This window comes from Poecilia latipinna, unplaced genomic scaffold (genome assembly GCF_001443285.1).
Source record: "Poecilia latipinna isolate Pla-1442-1.1 unplaced genomic scaffold, P_latipinna-1.0 Scaffold967, whole genome shotgun sequence".
Classification (NCBI taxonomy): Eukaryota; Metazoa; Chordata; class Actinopteri; order Cyprinodontiformes; family Poeciliidae; genus Poecilia; species Poecilia latipinna.
The window spans coordinates 173,077-198,261 of NW_015113583.1; the positions used below are offsets into that span (position 1 = coordinate 173,077).

A 25,185-nucleotide genomic window follows, 5' to 3' on the forward strand; every position below is an offset into this window, starting at 1 on the left:
TAGGTGCCTGCCATGCAATGCATGGAGGCAGTGACTGCTCTCCTTATGCATTGCTTATGGCAGGCCCCAATGAGCAGAACAAAAAGAATACTTGCTAATGGCTAATAGCAGAGCTAATTTTTTATTTGAAAACGTTTAGCGCTGTTAGCTTCCTCTGTTTTTACGGATAAATTCTAATTTACTTCTTTATTTTGTAAACTTTCAGTTCAATAATGTTCAACATCTGTGTTGAATTTTTGTTATTGACTATTAAGAACTCAAGTAGTTAGACGTTTATATTTATGCTCTTATTTTGAAGTGAAAGTACTTCCCCTCATTATCTATCATTTTTTCCCCCAATAACTTTATCTAAAACAAGAAACATACAGGAACAAAATAACTTGGAGAGCAAAATATAGATGTAAGTAAATATCTCAGCGCTTTGTATAACTTGTAAATTATGTCAAAATTAAATTGGTGCTTGAGGGTTTCAGTCTTTCAATGGCAGATATAATTTGAATACAGGTTAGCATTCTAGCATTAACTGTCAATAAATAGCAACAGAGTTAGCGATACGCAACAACTGAAACCAAGAGTAAAGTTCCAAAAAATAAAAAAAATCTGACACTGTAGAGGGCGATACATTATGTTGCAGCAAATATTGCATCTTTGACACATGGTGGATATCAACATGTTTGAAATTAGCATATTGCTTTTGGATACCTTAACATTGATGAAAAAGTACTAGTTCCACTGGAAGATAATTTCACTCATAACAAGACATTTTCCCCATGTTATAAGTGAAATAATCTTTCAGTACTTGTTCATCAATAATAAGGAATTATTGACTTAAACAAGCTCTTAAAGCTATCTGTAAGGTAGTTTTGTCTTATTTTAAGAGTATCAAGATATTTGGACTATAAACTAAACAAAAATACTTTGGAACCACAACACAAAAACATAAAATCTTACTGGGTGCTACGCAGTGGTTGCAGAAATGTGACCATGGTTTAAAAATCCTTTAATGGTTTAAGAAAGTTGGCAAAACTGATTTTCGTCTTCAAAAGTGACACTAAATGTAAAATGGAGCCAAAAGCTGGAGGTAATCAGATTTTCAGGGAAGAGAGGATGAATGACTGGCTTAACACATTTGTGTGTTGCTTTCCACATGGCTTCACTCAGCCTGACACGAACTGAAAAAAGATGAAACAAAGCAAAACAAAAACAAAAAGGAGGCTGGAAACGTATTTCTCAATCACAGAGCGAGTGTTGAAGAGACGAGTGCTTCAGAAGCTTTGATGGAGGTTAAGGAGATGCAGCAGCAGGGGGGAAGCTGGATGTGCAGTGCGGTCGGAGCCACAGCAGCGCTGCAGAACCAGCCAGACGCAGACCTCCCTGCTGCAGCTGCAGCTGCAGACCGGCTCTGCTCACCAGAGTCAGCGGCTGCTCTGCATCAGCATTAATCACCCAGAACCGCCGTGTGTGACTCACCATCCCAGAGGGGGCGTGATCTGTCCCACTCCTCCAGGAGACAGGGAGTAGAAGTTGGGCATGTCTGGTCCAGGATGATGCCTGGGCATCCCTGCAAACAGAAACCGTGTTCAGATACAGAGCATACAGTCATAAAAAAGGTCAAGTCAAGTCTAGTCAAGGCACTTAACACCTTAAAAACATAATATAGTCATGAAAACAAATAGAAAACCTGACATTTTGTCCAATGCCATCATCAAAATGATCAAATATGTTGATCAATGTTCCAGTTACTACTAATCAAAGGCAGCTCTAAACTTCTAGCCTTGCTTTAGAGGAACTCAGTGTTTCGGTTGTTTTGCAGTTTTCTGGAAGTTTGTTCCAGTTTTGTGGTACATAGAAGCTGAATGCTGCTTCTCCATGTTTGGACCTGATTGGTTTGGAAAGTCGATACAACGACTGCAGATCTTTAATGAATTGTGGTGCTAAGCCGTTCAGGGACTTTAGAACCGGGGTGATGTGCTCCATCTTCTGGTTTTAGTCAGAACCCCAGCAGCAGCGTTCTGGATCAGATAGATTTTTTAGGCAGACCTGTGAAGACACTGTGGGAGTAATCAATGCGACTAAAGATAAACACATGAATCAGTTTCTCTAGATCTTGAGACTTTAGTCCTTTAATAGTGGAAATGCTCTTCAGATGATAGAAGGCCGACTTTGTAACCGTCTTTATGTGGTTTTGAAGGTTCAGGTCAGATTTAAGCCTCTTCTCTAGTTTCCAGTTGTAATAAATGAAGCTGTGCTTTGACTCTATATTGTTCCTCTTTGGGTCCAAAGAAAAAAACTTCAGTTTTGCTTCGGATCATTTGGAGAAAGTTATGCCACCAGAACACATTCAATTATTCCAAGCATCATTTCAGAACATAGAAGGGTTCATAGTTACCCGGTGACTTCAAAATCAAGAGCTGTTACATCTGCATAGTTATGATAGATAATCTTATTTTCTGCTATAAACTGAGCCAGTGGGAGCATGTAGATATTAAATAAGAGGGGTCCCAGGATTAAACCTCCACATGTGATTTCTGACTGTTCCAATGAGAAGCTGCCTACTGAAACCAAGAAGTCCCTCTCCTTTAGTCAGACTCAAACCAGTCCAGTACTGGGACTGCAGAGTCTGATCCAGTTCTCAAGGTAAAATAACGAGCCAAATCTTTTCAGCTTGGTCTTGGAGAGCCTTGGAGCTCATTTTATTTTAGAGACTCTTCCAAGCCAACAGCAATGTTCTTTAAAGTCCTGGAGTTTAACTTTACTCAGATTTCACTGAGATTCACAATGAATGTGTTTTAAACAGTGAAAGGTTCTTACAGTTAGGGTCTGAAAATGACTTCTGACTTCTGAAAGGATGTGCGCAGAGCCGGATCCCTTTCAGTGTTTCTGATTCCTTAAGCTGGATAGCTGAAGCTTTTTCCCTGCTAAGCTCTTCAATCTGCAGCTCCTACCGAGCTTCAAGGTCAAGAGGTTTATTTTAGTGACACAACGTAGTAAAAACAGAACGGCAGGAGGACAAACATCTGCTTTCCTTCCTGCTACTTTCAACCCATCCTTCACTTGGTTCCGATTTCCCCCCCAAGCAGCCAGACTTACCTTAAATCTTTAATAAACATTTCTCCAGGTTTTTGGAGAAATCTGGACTTAGGCTGCTTGTCATTTGATGGGTTTTTGTATTTTTAATAATTGTTGACATTTATATTTTGGATATCTGCTTTAAATCCTGTTTTATGTCAGACATTTTACATTTTTTGTTTTATTTAGAAAGATTCCACAACATGCCATCATGCAAAAAGTATTCCAACCTTAGCCCCTCGAAAGTTTTCATATTTTCTCATGCAGCAAGATCAAACTTCAAAATATTTCATGTGCAGTATTTTCCCAGACCATACGCAACTTTGGAGTAAAATTTGCATTTGTCAAAAGATGCATCATGTACAGGAAAAAACCTATATAAGACAAGTTATACAGAGTATATATATAACCCTAACCCAGTCTCTGACGCATCGATATCCGAGCTCTAAATCAGGTTGATCAGAACAACCCTAAAATCTGACTCTACTCCATTTTTGTTTTGTTTTTTTTGAAGAAGGAGCGTTCGGGCTCTTCTTCAGAGGTTTTTGTGTTGTTTCATTCCTTCAGTGGTTCTTGCTGCCACCAAAACGAGGAGAGGAACAGGTTGCTCAAAGGGCTTGGATCGTTTGTGCAGTGCTGCATAAGAGAACCGCAGCAGCTGAAAATGTAATAAATGATGCAATTGTTGGTCCCTAATCGAACAAAGACTACTGGACAATCTGGTGGGAAAACAGCCTGAGAATATTTGATAATGTGGGTTCAGCTGTGCAGGAGTTTTTCAACAATCATGTTTAGTTAAACTGGAGATAAAGTCATATGGACCCAAATCAGTTCCAGATTTGTATTCGTTTTATTTTCTGCTTTTATGAAGGGTCAATTTTGGCCTAATTTGTGTGAAAACATTAATATACCCAACATTTTTGAATAAACCCAATTATTCATGAAACCTGTTGATTTTGTGTGAATCTGAGAGATTGGAAATTCACGCAAAACCTCCACAGCCCTCAAGAAAAAAAGCTGCATATACTAATTTATGTTTGCTAATCAGGTTATTCCTGAATTCAGCTAGTAACACTGGATTTTATTCAGGGGTATCAGAGTAAAAGGTGGAAGTGGATTCCAGACTTTTTACTTTTATATGCATTTTGCAGTTCGACATCGATAGATCAACGCAAAGAGAAACTGAAAGATCTTCAGGATATCTGGAGAGCGTTTGATCGAGAAGACGACATGGAAGCCAGGCGACTTGGAAGGAAAATAAATTATTATTAAATTAATAATTAAAATTATGGGAAGCCTTTTTCATAGCGCAATCCAGTGACATGAAAGGGAAGAAAAGGTCAGATGCCTTTCCTCCTCTATCATTCCCAGCCAAGGTCTGCAGAGGCCTGCATCCTCTTCCTCAGAGAGGAAGGCCGAGTGGGAGGCTCCCATCTGCAGAGCCATGGCTAATCTGCTACCTCACACTCCTCTGTGCGCTAGCCTCGTCCCTCTCACCTGTAGAAAACCTTTGTTTTCCTCTCGTTGCCACTGAAATCCAGCAGACATTCCCACCGGAAGCCGCCGATCCGTCTAATTCTGGTCCCCGTCTTCATTTCTTTAATTCAACATGCTTCTCCTCTGCCCCCTCCCTCCGCTCGACCTTCCATCCCACACAGCAGCCCCGTGCATATTAGAGCTCATAATGAGAAAATCCATGATTGTTTTTCATAATTAACGAGCAGATCAAAGTCTGAGCCCTCTGAAGGAAGCAGAGCAGCTATTGGTCGATTCGAGAGGGAGAGAAAGAGCAAGAGGGACAGCTAAAAAAAATTAAAAAAGAGAGATTTGGTTTTAAGCATCCTCAGCTTAGCTTCACTGATACACATGAATACGCCTGGGGAAATCATTTACAGCTAATTCTGCAGCCAGATTGCTTGTACGTGGATTTCTGTTGGGTTGTGAGAGTGCAGATCAAATGCAGGAAGAAAAAAAAAAACGGCCCTCTGGGGATTTTTTTCTTCTCCTTATTGTCAGGAATTGATGTGAAAAGTAGAAACCTTTTCTCTGAAATCTAGTTTTTTCTTTATTTGTTTCCTGTTTGTTCTTTCATGCTTCGACATCACAGCGCATGTTGGCAGACGCAAGGCGTATGTGGAGCACAGCTTCCTCACATCTCCGCTTCGCAGCATTATTTATATCTGGTCCCGTCTTCATCATCTTCATCATCGCAGGAGAAGAAAGCGAGAAGGTGGAGGACGAAACGCCGTTTTTTTCTTTCCTCAGCATCATGGAGAAGCTGCCAAGGCCTCCAGCTGTGCGGGCCGCGCCGCCTCGTCCAAACTGTCAGAGCTGCAGCTTGATCTTATTCCTGCGAGCCGAGCCGAACCGAGCCGAGCTGAGGGAGCGGCCGGCCGACGGGCGGCTTCAAACCAGATCCCACTTCACCGTGACACCTTCGGGTCGGCGCGTCTCTACTGATTCCTGACAGCAGTGACAGTCAGAAGAAGAAGAAAAACACTGGAGCGTTGCATAAGTTAAATAAAAATTGGGTTCAACAATGTGTCGCTGCAGTATTTTTAGCGAGCGCTTTATTTTCTTCCAGAGCTTGAAGTCTTTCATCAAAGGCTGCTCGTTTGTCATCAGACGGCAACTTGGGTTTATTTTAAGGCCTGAGCAAACTGAGAACTCTTTTAGCTGTTTTACAAATTCATAATTGCATGACAAGTCGTCTATCGTCTTGTTTTAATCTCTATAAGAACCGTATTGTAAATATGTTTCTTTAACCCAGTGATGAGTGAATCAGTTGGGCCTAAACTACTCTGTTCTGTCATCCTGTTTACCTGCCTCTTATATTTTAATCCTACATGTTTGGACCTTTAGGTTGTTTTCACACCTGGCTTCTCCAACTGATGACAAAAAAATGCATCATTGTTACATTTTCAGCCGGTTCGGTTCTCTTTCCCACTGAACTGTGTTAAACAAACCAAACTAATTGAAAAACCTGTTTCCCTCAGCACAGGGGAACAGGCACTGCGCCCCCTCACCTGTGGGGGCGCTGCGCCAAGAACTATGGGAGGAAATGACGCAGAAACCTCCAAACAGACACCGAGACCAACTTCCTTCTTCACAAAATATAAACAAAAATGGAGCTATATCATATTTTAGCGATGGGAGGATTTGTCATTTGTCTTTGGTACAAGATCACAATCCATTTCTAGCTAGCGCCAGACTAGCGCATTTGTTTGGGTTGTATTTACCCAGAATGCCCTGTACAGTACTCCACTTCCTGCGGTCTCAGGTCCACTTGCATTCACATTTCCATTTGAACCGCATCAGAATTTAGTTCAACCAAACCCATATTGAGGTTTGTAGGTGGACCAGAGTTTGCTATTTTAGTTTGAGTACGCATTCACTCCTCCCCAAATGAACCGGACATTCAAGGCAAATGAACTGGAGTTCAATTAATGGTGTTTTCACACCTGATAGTTTGGTAAATTCAGTTCCACTGGGTTCCAAAATTGCAACATTTGTTACATTTTCATCTGCTGTGGCTGTTTGTGTCACTGCACTGAGTCAACCCAATCAGACCCATTGAGCAATCTGTTCCCCTCCTCACCTTTGGGGGCGCTGCACCAAGAACCTCTGAAGGAAACAACATAGGTTTGGTGGGCACTGCTAGCTCATTAGTTGGATATGATACATGAAGAGAAGGACGATATCAGTCCAACAGGTCCTGCTGTTTATTATCTCAGTTCAGCACTGCTAGCCCAGTTTCTTCTCTGATTTTGGATAAATTGTTGTGAACTGCTGCTATGAAAATAAACTGAACCGGATGCATATTATTTGGTGTTTGAACTTTTTTAACTGTTTTTGAAGAGAGTTTCAAGTATTTCCTGGTTCTTGTGGTCCAGAACCCTTTGAATACTGCGGGTTCGCTACACAGAAGCAAGGAAAATGTGTGCAGCATCAGGTGGGGGAGGGGCAGCACTGTGGTGCTCTATAAGACTTCCTCTGCCGACCCTGCTCCCTCGTTAGAAACACTTTAAACAATGAGAGAAACTTTTAGAGACCTCAGTGAAAGTTTCATCGCCCCATGACTACAATTAAGTCTTAAACTGAACTGCAGCCCGTTTAACGTTCCTCCCATCACTTTTAAATGTCAAAAAAAAAAAAGATGCTGAACATCTTCATCACCGTCCTGCTGCTGTCAGCGTGTCTCTACCTTGTTTGTTGCCTCCATCCTGGGGGTGATGGCCGGAGTGGGACCCCGGGGCGAAGTGCTCGTCGCTGTACGTGATGAGCGGCGTGAGCGGGTGGACGGCGTGGGACGGCTGCACCACCGGGACTTTGTTGGACTGAGGAGACAAAAAAGCAGGACGTGAAAACCATTAGACTCATCTGCTTTACGTTATTTGCAACATGACTCAGTTTGCCGCTGCGTGACGCACGGATAACGCAACGCAGCTGCAGGTTCCGGTCTCTAAAGTTTTGTTCAGGAGGACGAAATAATTTCGTAAATTTCTCGTCTTGAAGCCTGGTAGCTCCAAACTTTATTTAGCCTAGGTCAGCGGGACTGAAACCCCGACTCCCTGGAGGGAGGCCGGGAAAACAAGTCAAAGGATGCAAACGGGAGGAGCGAAAAGAAGCAGCGTGTTCGGCGGAGCGCAGAGGAGAGGGAGAGAAATCAGAGAGTTGCAAGGTAGAGCTGGAGCAGAGGTCTGAGGCGGAGGATCAAAGGCAGTCATTAGCTGGTGAATAAGGGGAGTTCATTACAGAGCCAGAGCCGGGGGATGAGGGAGGGAGAGGAGGGCGGGGGACTGACGAGAGAAAGCAGAAAATATCTGCAGCAGCTTTTAGGAGACGGGTGATCACGCAAACGGCGGCCTGACTGTAAACTTTCATCCCCAGCTGACTCACAGAGACGACCTCAGAGGGAAACCGGTCCAAAACCGGCCCGATCCACAACGGCTAACCACTTCATCTGCAGCACACACATGGAAACACTCAGCCATGCTAAATCTACTGTTCGCCATCTGAGCCGAGCTGCAGTCCAAACCTCCACAGGAAGTACGGCTAAATGCGGGACACGTTGGGGCGCGCCTGGACGAGACGCGGCGTCCACCGCACCGCTTCGGTTTTATCAACACCGCACTTCCAGACGGTTCTATCAAGATGAAGAACCGCCACCTTTTCCGGTCATTAAACACAACATGGATGAACTTTGATGCACTTTCTGATTTTAATAAAAGAAATCATACCAAGGTTAGAGGCAGACTGCGCTTTAAATAGAAACGTTGCTAAACTAAAGGTGTGCTTTAGCATACCTAAAGCACATTATTCCCAATCCCTGTGTGATTGGGAATAATGGGTCGAAGGCAGTCGGATCTGATACATGAAGAGATGGAGGCTACAGCATGAATCAGTCCAACAGGCCCTGCTGTTTATCACCTCAGTGCCGTGGTGGGCAGTTAGCTGTGCTAACCATAAACCACTAATCATGAACATTAGTTCTGCTAACGCTAAAGAACTATATTAACATGATATTTAACAGAAGCTAATGCTAAAGTACTTCAACAACACAGTAATTAGCAAAAGCTAATGCTAAAGCGCTAACTTTAATCCATGTTATGCCTGCCCTTGAAAAACTACAACCCTCGTGAAACAATTTAATTTTGACATAATTACATTTTCTATAGTCCTCATATATTGAAATACAATTATTGTTGAAAAAAGAGAGAACAAAAGAAGAGGAAATGGAGCTGCTGCACAGTTTCAGCCAACTTCAAACTGAGAGCATGACTATAAACATCTAACTATTTGAATCATTCTTTAGTCGATAATCAAGCGCTAAACGTAAATTTGCTTCACTGTTAGCGTGTTAGCTGAAGAGTGCCCAGCACTTTATGTAACAAAGATCATTTTTCTCACTTTTTCACTGTCTGGAACATCTTTTGAACTGCAAGTAAAAATATGTGCTTCTGTTTATTCAGGAAGCCAGTTAACCAGTTAAGCATTGTGTTACGTGCGCTAAATGTTTTTAAAATAAGCAAAAGTGCTAAACAAAAACTTAGCTCTGCTGTTAGCGCTTTAGCAGAAGTGTTCCCACCACCGTCTCTGTGTATTTTGGGGTTTTACAATTTACTGACCCTTTAAATAAAGTAATTCTCTTAAAGAGACGATATAACAAACTGCTTTTATTGTTGTCTAATGACTTGTGTGCTAAAGTGACATTCCTACAGTGCCAAGCAGTGACTGGTTCCCTCATCATACTCACACACACACACACACACGCACACACACTTCATAAAACCTCTCCAACACGGGATGCCTGGAATGTCTGAGTTTCTGCGATCCTCTCTCAGGCTGGCACCAGCTTCGGTTTAAGGCCCCCCTCTCCTTCCCATCACCCTTTGGGAATGTCCTAACCATGAAACGAAAGCGTCCCCGACCACACGAGGCATCATTTACCCCGGCTCCCTAATCAGGCCGAGGCTCCAATCCCTTCTGCCAATTTAGCTCCTCGTCTTTCCAGCTCGGCTTTAAGCCTCGCAGCGCTCCATCAAACACGGGACGCAGTGGACTCTCTGATGTGTGGCCTGTTTCAGGGAAAACAAAAACTACCAGCACTGAGCTTCAGCTCAGGTGAAACAGCTTCTTTGACCTCCAGTCACAAAGGGTCAAAGGTGACGAGATAATCCAGGAAGGTGGGAGTGTCTCCAAAGAGGGACAGCCTTCTTAATGAGGCTGTTAAACCAGAAGGGACGGACTAACCAGGCCAAAGGGAGCAGGACATGCCCACACTGGAGGCTAAATTACAGCTTTCTCGCCCGTATTATTTTAATCCTCTCCACTCCCATTTGTTCTCCTGTGGGAATGAGATAAGAACCCGAAAGTCTCTCAACTTGTAGAGGAGAAAAAGCTCCTGGAAGTGACCAACTCTGGAGGAGCAGCTCCTCAGCTTCTCCCAGTTCCAGCTGTCAAATCCCATTTTTCATCAAGTTCCCAATAAACAGCTTCCATTCAGGGAGAAAGAAAGGCAAATCCACCATGGAAGAGCTGCAGACCTGTGACCAATACAGAATAAATGGCTTTTTGGCTGAACGACAACAACATTTCCTTATAGAGGAAAGAAGAGTCATCGATAACGGGACAGTTTAAGATGTATAATCCAAAGACGGGGAGCGTCGGTTCTTTAGAGTTCAGGAACAACATCCTGGCATTGATCAAGGAGCGAAGATGAGTTTGTTTTCGACTTAGTCCTACGTTTCATCCAACGGGATGGGAAGCAGGAATGTTCTGGACCCTGAATCGGATCGATTCCTGGGACAATCGGGACCGAGGAGGTAGAATCCTAAAACGGTCTAATGGAAACCGTGTTTCCTTTGGAGCTGCTCAATATGGCTGGAAAACGTGTCAAGATACAGAGGTTACATATCAGTCAATATCGATATTTATTGATTAGTTTTAATGTTTAAATATCTGAAATACTGTCAAACTGGTGGCATGACCTTTCCCCTTTTGCTAGAGGTGAGGTGGAAACATTTGTTGAGTAAGTTCTGATGCAGCAAACTTTTACCTCACATTACTAATCAGTCGTTTCTGCCATTGGACTCATTTTTTTCTCTACGTCTCCAGACACTTTATCACATCGCCAACACTAGGTAATAAGACAAAACAATTACAGCTTTCTGAAAACCTCTCTCCATATTTCTCTTCCATGCTAGTTTGCAGCTTCTTACTTCCTGCCTGTTACAGCTGTGCGCACCGCCAACACTGACAACATTACGCCAGCCTGCTTGATTCAATCCAAACCCGTAGAGGCATAATTTACATTTTCTGTTTTGCTACGTTTTAAAAGTTTTATCTAAAATCACATGACAGTTGGATGAAAACTCTACACCTGTTGCCTTCTTTTGGAAAGTTTTCAGACATTTCCCACTGAAGGGGACTTCAGGACAGTCCCAGAATTTCCCTTTTTTCTGGGAATGCCATGGGATTCCCAAAGAGAAACCGGAGAGTTTCTCTAGACAGCCGGACGCCAAAAGTTTCCTCTTTGGACTTGCTGTCTCACCAACTTGGCTTTGGGTGTAGGTAGACAGAGTTCCCTCCGAAGGACTACTGTCGCCTTATTGTATTATTTTGGTTACTATCAATGAAAAGATACAGAAAAATATCAACCAGGAAATGTTTATGTAGCAACACACATCAGCTTCCTGAATGTGCCTCTGATATTTTTAAAATAAACTAAAATTAGGAAGAGAAAAGGAAAAAACTGGTTTGAAATGCAAACTAATTAAAGACACTGAGTTTGTTTGAGCTGTGATCCCGTCTCGTTCCCACCATGAACGACTCCAAAAGCTCCAGTGGAGGGCAGCCATACTGGAAGTCTTTCCGTTTCACTGGACAAATAATAGGCTTACACTGCAAAAACACAAAATCTACCAAACTATGTTTGTCTAGTGTCTACTGCAAATATCTTAGAACACTTTGAATATGACAAGACTAACTGAAAAGCAACGTTTTACAATATGTGAGCTTGTTTTGTCCCATTCCTTAATATTGATGAAAATATGCTAGTAATACTGGCAGATTTTTTTCACTTCTAACTTTCGTAAAATGTCTTGTTAGAAATAATCTGCCAGTGGAACTAGAACTGTTTCAATATGAAGGAATTATTGACTTGAAACAAGCTCCTACATCTTGATGAAAAGTTACTTCTAAGTTAGTTTTGTCTTATTTTAAGTGTACTTAGATCTCTGCACTAGAATCTAGACCAAAAATACTTGGTAAGATTTACCGTTTTTGCAGTTTGGGACTTCGTCTTTGCTTAGGAAGAGCAGAAGAAGGGAGACAGAGAAGACTGATCATATCCAGGCTTGGCTGGGCCTTCAGATGTGGTTTCAGGTGAAATTTATTGTCTGGAACCGGCGCTGGCAGGAAGCCCTGGGTGGACAGAGGCTGTGGGCGTTTATTTGGTCCCTTTAAAGGCGGGTGATCATGAGAAATACGTCACACCAGAACCATCCACCCCTCCTAAATGTTGCCTTCTGAACCATCCTCTCCTTCTTCCGCCTCACAGCGCAGCTTTTGTACTCCACTCAATTATAGCACTTCTGCAGAGTGGAGTAGGGGGAAAAAAGGCGAAAGCGGGAATTTTATAATAATCACTTCCCACTTCTGTAATTTATATGCAATGAGGACTCTTGGAGCCGGCGGCTACAATCAAGAGAGTAGAAACGGTGTGAGGTGTTTCACAAACAGCTGGGGAGTCGGCAGCTCGAGTGGCGGTGGTGGGTTCCCATGCTGCTAAATCTGCCCACTAAAAGAAACCCTTCTCACCCGAAACACACCCAGGCGACTCCCCGAAACCCTACAGGACAAAGATGCAAACCCAGCATGGGATGTGAACAGATGAGGCAAGCAGCTGAAATGGTTTGCTGTGAGATATAATTCGCACTCAAGGTTGCCAGATCTGACTGACAGTTTCCAGTGAAACCAGCCCAACTCCAAAAGAAACAGAACAAATCTCAACCTCTAATGAAACCCGTGTTGGGAGCGCCAGATACCATCAATTAAATATCCGGAAATTTCTCACATGCCCACAACGCTGGAGGACAAAAAGGCGATTCATTCACTTGCCATCAAAAGGCAACGAAATGAAACCTGGAGATGTAGGTATTATTAATTTAGTGCCACAGCAAAGTGAAAATACAGAAAAAACGCACTCTTCAGACCCGTTGCCATAGCAACTAACTGACAACAGCTCCACTAGTGTATCAGGATTCAACACCAAAAACCACGCAAACGTTTCCCCACACAAAGACCAGAAGATTCAGTCCGTCACAGTTTCATGTTTTCAGGTTTGATGTTTATTTTGTGATTATTAAGAAGTGATCGTCTGAATGCAGCAAAGGTTGATTAGATCATTTAAAACATCTGACCTGTCAGAAAGTTCACATGTGCTTCGCTTTTTTTATTTTCACTGAACCAAAACGCACCAAATTCCACAACACGTCTACATGTTAATGTTAACAAGGTCAAGCTAGCATAGAATTAAAAATAAGAAATAATTCTGCAGAAAAAGACTGAAAACAGGGAAGGAGTCACTGCCGAAATCCAAACCACTCCCGGCATATAAAACATAATTTCTACCCAAATTTTGACTTTATTTAATGGAAATAACTCCTCACTGATGCACAGATAGACATCCTGTTACTTGAATACTTGTGTTGACTCTTGTGTTTTTCTTCCAATTAAAAAAAACAACCCAATAAAGTTGGGGTTTATGACGACGTATTAGGGCCAACGTAGGTAGAAATAAAAGAGTAAATTTCCACCAAAACCTCAGAAATTTTTAGATTAATCTTAGAAATGTTCTAAAATTTGAAAATGTTTGGCTTTTGCACATTCCAAGTTTTTCTAGAAAATTTTTGACTTTAATTTCAAAATACTTTAGATTTTTGTAGCAAATTTTAAACTTTTTAAAGTCAGAAATGTCCATGTTTTGTCTAGAAAATTTCTGAGATCAATCTAAAAATTTCTGAGTGCTGTGGCAGAAATGTACTCCTCCTTTCTTCCTTTACAATGGCCCTAATAAGGCATCACAGTTTGTTCCAGCCTAACATGTTCAAAAGCATCCCAATTGGGCGGAAACCCACCCAACCTGGCAACACGGTTTCCACTTGAGGAGAACCTTTTCAGGGTGACATCAGAGCGCCCACTCCCTTCTCCAGACCATTTATTTCCACAGACAATAGACTCAAAGCATCTGTAAATGCTAAATGTTTGCGTATGAAGCAAAGGGTGTGCCGGCTGCTGAATTCCTACAGTCATCCCAGGACCAGGTGTGTTTGTGTCCAACAAAAGAGAGCAAACATCGTCCTGCAGTAGCGTCTCTTTTGGAGACCAACCTGCAGAAGCCTAAATAAATAACCAATTACCATCCGCAGAGCCGCTTGAACTCTGCCGGCTTCGAGTGAGGCTCTAAAAACGGAATATTTCTCCAGCAGGATTGCCCCTTGGCCAGGGGGCTTAATGTAACCAAACCCAATTAATGAGGAAGAAAGCCAGGCTGCCAGCAAGCGAGGCGGCACCAGGAGCCCAGGGTAATGAAGCCAACCGTGGGGACAGCAGCAGCAGGAAAAGCCTGCCCTGGAGACGAATATCCATCTGTTATGAGTCCCAATCTTTCCCTCTGCCCCCCTTTCACTCCAATCAAAATCCCCTTCATGCTAATCAGAGCTCAACAGTAGAAAGGAAACGTTTAAGGCGACAGTCGGTTGATAGAAATGACCAGAGCTCTGTTTGAGTTCGGTTTGGAGAAGCAAAAACTAACATCTTCAATGACAAAGTTTCAATTTAAATCTGAGAAAAAAAGGAAGAAAAAAAACCCTGAATATGTTCATGTTTCATGAATCAGAAACCAGGTAGCTAAAAACCAGAATGTGTTCATGTTTCATGAATCAGAAACCAGGTAGCTAAAAACCAGAATGTGTTCATGTTGCATGAATCAGAAAACAGGTAGCTAATGAATTTAACAGTTCCATGCTGTAAATGAACAAAACACCAAAAGCTATTAACAGCAAAGCGTCTCCTCTCCCCAAAAATCAGTGAGCGCGACTGAAAAGGACCGAGATGGATTAGCCGTCACGCAGAACCTGCGCTCGGAGCGAGCCGCCGTGTTTTTTCAGCTCCGTGTTTCTGACATTCTGCATGTGCGCAGGAGATAATGCGTGTGAAATGTGCATGCCTCAGATGAAAAGACTTTATCCGCCTTTCAAAGTGTTCAACTCTTAATATCTGTGCGTCGCCGCTCCTATTAACAAACCGAGGGGAAACGTAACACAAATTATCCAGCTGCAAATTTCCAAACATGTTATGCAAGACGGGGGCGAAGGAGTTGAGACATGAGAGGGAGGAGGGGATGCTTTCCGAGAGCAATGGCTGCAAAGAGTGGCATGCAAGAGGCTGAATTTGGTCTGGATTTGAAACTGTGGTGAGTAGACATTTGATACAATACTTAATGATGACCTGCTATTCTTCTTTGAACAGGTTAGGATAAATTTATATACATTTTTTTGCACAAAATCATTCAAAGATGATTCTGATATTTTGTCAGTTGTGTCTATTTTTGAGCTGTTTCAGGCCCTCTGTCACTTTAAATTAAGATAAGCTACTTTTCTCCACATCCCCCAAATTTGCGAGCACAAGAAAATGTCTGCAAACAGATGCGCAATTTTACAACAGCACAGCTTTGAAAAGCATTAGTAGAGCCTCCTGCATAACTAATAAGAATGCAGCAAGTGGTTTCTGGATGGTCCACAACATAATACTTGTTTTTTCCAGCAGCCATTGTAGACTCCGGATGCTGGAACTCGGCTTGAGTTGCTAGGTAACGGGCCGGGGTGCGCTGCAGTTGCTAGGTAACGGGCTGTGCCTGCTTATGACGTTACCTTCAGAAAGGTTTTGAAATGACACCAAGAAACATAAACTTGTTGCCAAAAAACAGCTGGGTGGGTTTTTAAGCGCTCTGTTTTTAGAAGCAGTAGAAACCCAAATGACAAAAACGTGGAAAATGTGAATTTTGCATAAATTAATAGTTGGACTTGATTAATAATTTAAATGAAGCTTACTGCTTTGTTTTTTTATTGACAAAATAAGCAACATTTTTCAATTTTAAAACTCATTTTTGCATAGACATATAAGCTCAACAACAAATATATCTATTTTTTATATATATGTTCTTCAGGTTACGCAACCAACAGATTAGTGTAAAATCTTATTCTGGCTGCTCATCTTTCTTTACTATTGAGATGCTTTGCAGGCCAGCTCCTGTCACACAGTGCGCCATCAGATCGTTTTCTGTTAACCCTATGTGGGGCAACAGCTTTGTTGTCCATCGCTGCTGTTAGTGGATGTTGCTTGTGCATCAGATTTAAGGGCGTTCCAGAAACGCACAAATACAAAGGTTCCAGCAGGAACCATTGCATGTTTTTAATCTGATCAAATGTTATTTATGTCACATTGAGATTCACCATGTGGTAAAACAGCGTATTCCATTACTTACAGATTAGAATAATGCCTTAATATACGTAATATGTTATATACTAACGGTTAACCATAAAAAAACAACATTTTCCACAAAGCTGCATAACGTGAGATTGTGGCACAGATAACACATCTCTTCAAAATGTCTATTATTACGTTGTGACATCTGAATAATTTTGACAGTCTGCATATTTACAGCATATAGCATTAGCAAGTATTAACTGTGGACTGGAAACACACAAAAGATCATCAGCGTCTTCACAGTCTGTCCTCTCTGTGGAAGTGGACCGGCTCTGAATGGAGGTCGGCTGCTCCACCGTCTGTGTGTGCGTGTGTGTGCGTGTGTGTGTGTGCGTGTGTTGGGGGTTGGGAGGCTCTGCTGGCTGAGCCCTGGGCGAACTGCAGGATGTTCACCTTGCGGCAGGGCGCAGGGCTCATTATCCCAGCAGGACCTGGTCACATCAAAGGAGGAAGGAAAGGGCAAACATTCTGCTGAAGTGCCACTGTCAGCAGGCCTGGAAGCGCGCACACACACACACACGCTCAAAAAACAGACTGCACACACACACACACACACTCAAAAAACAGACTGCACACACACACACACACGCGCACACACACACACACACACACACACGCGCTCAATAAACAGACTGCACACACACACGCACACGCTCAAAAAACAGACTGCTCACACACACACACACACACACAGGCTCAAAAAACAGACTGCTCACACACACACACGCACGCACACACACACTTGAGCATCCAGTAAACATCTTTATCCCAGTAAAGAACAGGACTGCTCTCAGTAGCAATAAACTAAGAACAGAATCTGATTTTATTCCGACTTTCTGTAGAGAATCTGAGCATGAAAACAATCAGCACAGATTAATGAACTCTCCATGAGAGAAACAAATCCCTGCACTGCAAAAACAAAAAGTCTTCAATCTTGTTTCTAGTGAAAGTATCTTTGTACATTTGGAATAAGACTTTAACTTACAAATAACTTTTCAAAACGATATAGCAGCTTATTTTAAGTCAATAATTCCTTAATATTGATGAAAAAGTTCTTGTTTCACTGGCAGATTATTTCACGTATAACATGGGAAAATGTCTTGTTATTAGTGAAAAACTATGTTGGTGAAACTGTTTTCTTTTTTTTTTTAATTAATATTAATTATTGTTGAAGAAGAAAGTTCTGTGTCTCCAGAAAAAGAAACTCTATCCTCCAAGAGTTTCCAAAAACATGCTTTAATGTTCACGCATTAAGATTAAGATTAATATTAATAATGCATCAGAATACAAAGAAGGACAAGGAAGTAAAACAGACGACTCACGTCTGGTTTATTCCTCATTTTATGTTGTTTTACTCACTTTTAAAACTTTAAATGATTTGGCACCAGATTATTTAGCTGTTTTCACTTTTACAATGCAGCCACTTTTCAATTTGTCTTAATTGAACTCCAGTCCGTTTAGATAAGTCTGGGTCGTTTTTTGGATGTGTGAATGCTAAGCTAACTCTGATGGACTACAACGCACAGCATTCTGGGTAAATACAACCAAATCAAACACACTAGTGAGAGAAATTTGACAAAGACAAAAGAGAAATCCATTGAAACAATAAGGAATACATGCAAAATATATTATGAAATCTGATATAGTTCGAGTTGGTGTATGTTGATGTATTTCCTTTCAAATCAACTAAAAATTTGAAAGAATTAGAATGTAAATAAAGTTCTTTGGTTAACTTTGCTATTTAAAATATCTTCCAGTTCCAGTGTTAAGTGTTCATTATAAAATTAAAGTTGATTTGTCTTTGAGGGGTGAACTTGCATTATAATGCCATTATCAATATATTACTTAATAAAAATAGTCTCAGAATCAAAATCTTATTGCTTATTGAAATGATTTCTGGACAGAATTAGCTATCGTGACAGATCTACATCCAGTTTTGGTTCCCAGTTGAACTTTCCGGCGTAAAAATATTTTTAAAACATCCCCAACTCATGAACAGGTTTGCTCTCTGAAACTTAACCCCAATTCCTGATAATAAAATCAGATCTTTGCATTGATCCAGCCGAGCTGCTGCTCTGCTTTCCTTCGTTCAGCGGTTGAGCCAAAGCAAAGCAGAGCAAAAAGTGAATCCATTGATCAGCTGTGAGCTTCAGACCCTCAGCGCTGACCAGAAGCAGAAAAGGTTTAGAAAACACTTTTCCATGAATCAATGTGCATCCTTCCCCTGATTTTCACCAACTATTTATAGCGGTCCCGCTGCTGCATTAACCCACTGCATGATTTATCATTGGGAGCCAGCTCTGGTCTGCTGAGTAGCTGCATTCATGCCAGGCGGCACCGTGGTGCCAACAACAACACGCCGCGGCCCTCAGAGATGCACACAAATAAAACCGCAGCACAAGCTAACTCTGTGCGCCTGGAAACCTCGGCTCCTGCACAATAACACAGAAAGACGGCGAGAGAAAACCAGGAAAGTGCTGATGAGTTGCAGGAGCTTCGCAGATCTGTCAAACAAGAGCGGATTTGCCTGCTACACCTAGATAGTGTCCCCCCCCCTCTGCTTTCGCCCAGGTATTCTGGGCATGAATGGCTGTCAGTTTGGATTTGGGAGCTCAGCGTTGAGGGGGAAAATAGAGTCTGGTGGGGGTCTTTGTGCGTCTTCATTGGCAGAGACGAGCGCGGGAGACAGTGCCCTTCTCATTGAGCCCCGGCTCGCTCAAAACGCTGCGATTTCACATCCAGAGGGGGAAAAGAGAAAGAAAAGAGAAAGGGGGACGGATGAAGCTTCTGGCTGCTGGGGACGCTGGCGTGTCTGCGGGGAAGGTTTCCGATGGCACCGGGAAAACCGAGGATGGGGAGGTGATCTGAACGAGAGCAGCTTCTGCCTGAGCTGAGGAGAATAGTGACCCAGTTTTCCTTCTGCGTTTCACTCAGACGGATTCACACCCACCCACATGCACAGCCAGAATAGCAGGAACTAAAATAACGATGGATTACTTGCAGCTGATGACGTCATGGAGAAAAAGAGAAAGAAAAAAGGCGTTTAGGAGTAAAAGTTCAGAAATAAAATGGTAAATGTGGCGTTTGTTTTAATGATATGAGAGCGACGCAGCGCTGCCTCAGGTGAGGAAACACCTGGGTGTTTGTTTCAGTCTGAACTTTTGACCCGGTTATCAGGGAATCGCTTACCTGATCAACAATCGATCAGTCAGAGATCAGATCTGGCTTTGATCGGTGATCAAATCTGGAGATTTCTCAACATTTTTTAAATAATTTGACACTAAAAATGGCCTCAGTCTATAGATTATGTTAAAACGATTAGTTAGATTAATTGATTACTGAAATAATCGTCAACTGAGCCAAAAGCAGCAGTTTTTGTCATGAAGGAGAACAGAAATCCAGGCAGCACAGGTGAGGCTAAGAACTTAAACACACTGGTGGCACTGGGAAGGTGCAGGACTAACGACACAACAAGCGACTGACAGCTACAAGGACAAGGAGCCGACGGGAAGCACAGGGTTACACAGGTGGGACTCAGGAAACACAGAGAAAACCAAATCCTCACAGTTTTAGCTTCACTCGGTTCAGTTTTACTAAAGGAATGCTGATATTTAATTTCAAGCAATAAAATGTTTATCTTTTTATTTAAAAAATTTGTTTAAGTTTTTTTATTTGCATACTTTAGTGCATTTCTAATTTTTAATTAATGCTTAAGTGGTTAAATGTAAAATATGTGGAATTAAATAATCTTAACTTTTTATTAATATATTTTTTATTCTGCAAGCATTTCATGATTTTCTTTGAACCTGATGTTACCTTCACAACACGTTTCAGTTCTCCTTTCAATACATTTGGGTTATGCAGAAAATTAAAGGTTTTACAGTGGCCTAGTCAAAGTCCAGACTGAAACCTGACAGTGGTGTGACTGTAAGCAGGCTTTTCTCCGATGCGTTCAGATTAAATCAATTCTGTTCTCCTCCAGAGACAAACGACTCATTGCCAGTCAGTAGTTATAATTGGGAACAAGTAGGGTTATCAAAAGCTTGGGGTGTACTCACTTTTTCCATAAAAGTGTGTTTTGGTTTACTCATTTACTCAACATAGAAGCACAAAAAATGGAAGAAAATTATTATTTATTTTGTTTTCTATTTTAAAAGCTTCCTCCCTCCAGGGAACTGCATCTCGGTTTTTCTCGGCAGGTTGGACCTCCAAGGAAATCTCAGATCGCTGTCGACATGTTTGGTGCGTCTGTACTTCCTGTCCCAGCCTGACGCAGCGCTGCTGGTTTAATGATTCTGGTTCAGGTCGTAATGAGCCGTATTCTCCGTCCCAATGTTCGGGACCGATTCACGGATCAACACTGCACTCACTCACATAAAGGACCAAACAACAGTATCAGCAGCCCACTGTCTGGGTGCGATTCCACATTTCAGGGGATTAACTGGTAAAGACTACCAACAACTGCCTTTCATTGGGGAATTAGCCGTTAATCAAACCCCACGTCTGAGGATTTCTCTCCATCCAGAACTGCACGCCCCTGCTAGGAGGTCTGAATGGGAAAACGCAGAGCCATTCAGATCTGATCCGCGCCAAACAAACGGCTTTTCTCCAACCTCACAGAGGCAGGAACCCTTAAAGGGCCTCTCCAAGGAACCGAGCGGCCGCAAGAAAGGCCCCGCCCCCTTCAATTAGCTTTGTGGCGGCGGGGTTTAGCGGCTTTAACGCAAACAAAACAATGACCTTGTTCAACACGGCCGATACGGCCTAACAAATGGAAATTTCTGCAACACAAAAGGGGCGCGCGAGACCTGGGGCGTATGGTTACCGCGGCGATACGGCGTTAGGCGTCCACCTGATTCAGCAGGCCTGAATGGGATTTCATCACAATCAGCTCTCCACCGGATTAAAGCAAAACGAGCCGCTTGATGGAGATATTCATGGCTCTGCTGAGAGGCTGAGACGCTTCAGCTGGAGCAGCAACAGAAAGCAAAGGCCTGTTAGAGCAGAAAACACTGAAATGATAATAAATCAGGCCTCATTCATACGGGACAACAACAGTGACGAAACATTCACGAAGATGTTTCAAAGGTTTTAGGGCTTAGTTGCTCCATTTCTGTCCCAAAAGCTGCCAACAGGTGATTTATGCATGTTAAATCCTGAGAAATATTTACATTTAAATTATTTAATTACATTTTTTCAACTGAGTATCAGGACCATTACGAGAATAAAGTTATAATATTAAGAGAAACATGTTGTACAAGAAATAAATCATAATATTAAGAGAATATAATAATAAGAAAAAGTCAANATAAGAAAATAAAGTCATATTAAAAAGTCAACATGAGGAAAAAGTCGTGATAATATGAGAATAAACGTATAGTACAAAAATAAAGTAATAAAATAAGCAACAAAGGTCATTATAATGGAAGTGAAGTTAACCTGTTGTTCACAGGTTGTCATTCACAACACGAGAATAACAGGTTAAACAACAAAAAGTCAGAATATGAGAATAAAGTAATAAAAATACAATAAATACAAAAAGTAATATTAGGATAAAATGGTAATAATTCAAGAAAAAGTCACTATGAAGGAGTTGTACAACAAACGATGATTGTAAAAAGTCATGATGAGAAAAAAAATCGTGATGATGCAAAAATAAACTCAGAATATCAACAGAACAAATTTGTAAAACTGCGAGGAAAAAGCCGTACGACAAATCAAAATGATACAAGAATCTATTTTATATTACCAGAAAAAAATCGTAAAATTAGTAGAATGAAGTGGTAGTTTTATTAAAAATAATTAAAGACTAAACTGAGGAATGCTGAGCATCTCCTGAGGTTATACTTGGCTTAGCTTTACAGCTTTAAAGTTAGCTTTACAGATAATATTTATACGTTTATTTTTTAACATCAACATCAAATTAATGTGACGGTTTTAGATGATCACAGCAGACCTTTATAACAACCAAAGATTTGCTCTTGTTAAAACTTTTTTTTTTTGTAGTTTTACAATTTTCTTTAGGCAACATTGTGTCTTTGTTCTCATAATTAAAAAAATAAACTTTCTCTGTCATCACCATATTTTTTATTTAAATCTAATAAAGATTTCTGTATTTGTCTGATTGCTGTTGAATTCATTCCTTCTGAAGATGTCTGAGTGTTTTGATGGATGATCAAACCAAAAGTCATCAAAGTTTGATTGAAGTTGGGGATGAAATGGACCAATGAAGCCCGACTCTCTGCAAGTTTGTTTGGGTTACAGCTGGAGAGTAAAAACGGCCTAAATAAAGTCGCATCTCCAAAGTACTCCTCTAAACCGGGACGTTGACTTGAGATGACCATAAGAGGGAGCGACCTCCTGCTGGTGGATTATTTCTGAGTTTCATAACCTCGTTTCCAAACAGTTACCCAGCAGTAAATGACTGCAGATTGCATTAACCGATGCCAAAGCACGAAGACTCCCGAGGGCGTAAACGGAGACTCAAACTGTTTTCCTTCCTGCAAAATTCTGGTGCAAAGAAACCAAAACAGCTCGTTTACAAAAAGTTTCCAACTATATCTGCAGAAAAAAAGAAACTCTATCCTCCAAGAGTTTCCAAAAACATGCTTTAATGCTCATGCATTAATATTAAGATTAATAATGCATCAAAATACAAGGAGGAACGAGGAAGTAAAGCGGATGACTCACAGACCAATTCAACCCGCTTTCCGGGGTTATTCCTCATTTTTATGTTAAGATCATTTTACTCACTTTTAAAACTTTAAATGATTTGGCACCAAATTATTTAGCTGTTCTTATTTTCACAGTTCAGCCACTTTTGAATTTGTCTTAATTGAACTCCAGTCCATTTCCCTAAAAAGTCCGGGTCGTTTTTTGGACGTGTGAATGCTAATTGAACTCTGGTCCACCTACAGACCTCGGTCTCTGTTCGGTTGAAATGAATTCTGGTTTGGTTTGAATGCAGATGTGAAAACCAAGCAGACCTGAAACCGCTCCAAAAGCAGGAAGCAGACTACAGTGCAGGGCATTCTGGGTAAATACAACCAAAACAAACATGCTAGCCTAGTGCTAACAATAGAAATGGCTCTTCAGCCAAAGACAGAAGAGAAATCCTACAACTGCAAAATTTGATGCCACTCCATTCCTGTTTACATTTCCTGAAGAAGGAAGTCGTTTTGTTGTTCCTTCAGTGGTTCTTGGTGCAGCGCCCCCGCAGGCGAGGAGGGGAACTGGTTCTTCAAAGGCCTTGGTTCATTTGACTCGGTGCAAAGTAAATGCAACCAAATAAATGCAACCAATGTTTCAACTTTTTGTCCCAACATTGAGAACAGTCCAGATCAGGTATTGGTGACAATGTGTCCGATCCATAATGGCGGATCTATTCAGTCAAATCTGTGCTTTGTGCTCTGAGCGATGTTATGCTTTATTACTTATATTAAATTATATTTAGAGTTTCTAACTGCACGGTATGCAGCGTTACCAAATAAAATTATAATTCAGTAAATTTTCTTTAAAAGAAGCTTTTCTGTTTTTCTGTATCAGAACGGTATCGACCGATACTAAACCTCAGATATCGGTTTTGGAAATGAAAAATTGGCGCTTCTCTAATTGTTACCCTTATTATATATGTCCCAGGTTTTGACCTTTAAAAGAATATTTATTGAAACCTCGCGAAAAAAACTAACAAACGATGATTATAAAGTTATTAATTTGCAGAGTTCCTGGTACAAAGGATTGGAGGAACGATTATTGTTCCTGTATATGACGGCGAGAGACGGGCACTTGCATCTCGTCCACCTTTTATGTCGGAGGACGGCGGTTCGGTGGCGGTGGACTGATTAGAGGTTCTGATGGTCGTTTGATGGCGGGCGGCTCAAAGTGTGGGACCGCTCTGATGTCTCTCCACTGGAGGACATGAAAAGCATCACCTGGGCTCACGACCGCCGGCGGCTTTAAGGGGCTCCCCACCGGGCCCCATTCAGGACACATAATCCATTCAGCGTGACCTTTGACACTCCCTGAGTCAGCCCCACTTCCACTCCCGACCCGGTTTGCTGAAGCTGCTGCAGACGCAGAGATCCAAGATCCATCTAATTTATTTAACATGTTCGTCCCAAGAGGGAAAATGCGAGCTCCCCATCAACGAGTTCACTGTCCGCTGATCAAAAGCAGCGTGGAGTACGAGGAGAGCTCATCAGATAAACAAAAAATATTCTTGCTGGATTTCTTTGTGGGTTTCATCATCCTGCATCAAGTGACTGCGAGGGGGGAAGAAAACAAAGCCTTGTTTTCATCCCCGTGACATCAGAGTGTGCAGACGGAGAGCGAGGGAAGAATCAAGAGTTTGGAAAACTGTCTCTCAATTTGCTGCTCCAAAAAAACAAAAAAAGAAAAGAGGGAGGGTTCTGCTTTCCAGCTGCCTGGCAGACAAACCTCATATGAATTGTTGCTAAAACCCAAATCTCCAGGCAGGATTAGTCAAACTGCTACCATCTTCTAGGTTTGTCAGAACTTGGAGTGAGTATAATTGGTATGAATCTCAGCTGCACAGACTCGACCAACGCCGCCGTGTCTCCTCTGTGACTCGGGGGGGCATCAAGTTTTTCCCAGCCGTAGTAAATCGGGCGCCTAGGGCCGGAGCTGAGCTCGCATTTTGGAGCCGGGACCAGGGAGGCCGTCGGGGGACGGAGATATGGTGGTGGTGGCAGTGGGGGAGGGGAGAGGGGCGTGGCCAATGGGCCGGCTGGGTGAGTAGGCGGGTCTGCAGACCAGCTGGGCGTTTCTAAAGGAAGGAAGGCAATCGTTTCTTTTTTTAAATGTTGCTATAGCTTACATTGTCCAGTAAACTCGGGAACAAAGTTGCAACATTTGTTACATTTTCAGCTGCTGCGATTCATTTTCTCACTCAGAGCCAAGTGAAAAACCTTTTCCCCTCCTCGCCTGTAGGGGCGCTGCACCAAGAGTCACTGAAGGAAACAACATAGAAGAAGATACTGAGCACAACTTCCTTCTTCAGAAAATGTAAAACCAGAGTGATATTAGATATTAACAGTCTTCTCTTTT

General features: G+C 41.9%; 1 protein-coding gene and 1 long non-coding RNA gene across 5 annotated transcripts in view; one reads left to right on the forward strand and one right to left on the reverse strand.

Moving 5' to 3' along the window:
- Positions 1-25,185, reverse strand: part of lef1 (lymphoid enhancer-binding factor 1) — a 73,653-nt gene that overhangs the window by 32,905 nt on the left and 15,563 nt on the right. For all 4 annotated transcript variants that reach the window (XM_015049937.1, XM_015049936.1, XM_015049939.1 and 1 more), the window contains exons 4-5: positions 7,274-7,406; positions 1,471-1,561 (exon numbers count right to left, since the gene is read on the reverse strand). In XM_015049937.1, the coding sequence (XP_014905423.1) occupies positions 1,471-1,561; positions 7,274-7,406 (224 nt within the window). The remainder of the gene's footprint in view (positions 1-1,470; positions 1,562-7,273; positions 7,407-25,185) is intronic.
- Positions 252-5,611, forward strand: LOC106958166 (uncharacterized). The gene is made up of 2 exons (XR_001427104.1): positions 252-400; positions 5,177-5,611. It is a non-coding gene; the product is annotated as an uncharacterized LOC106958166 (long non-coding RNA).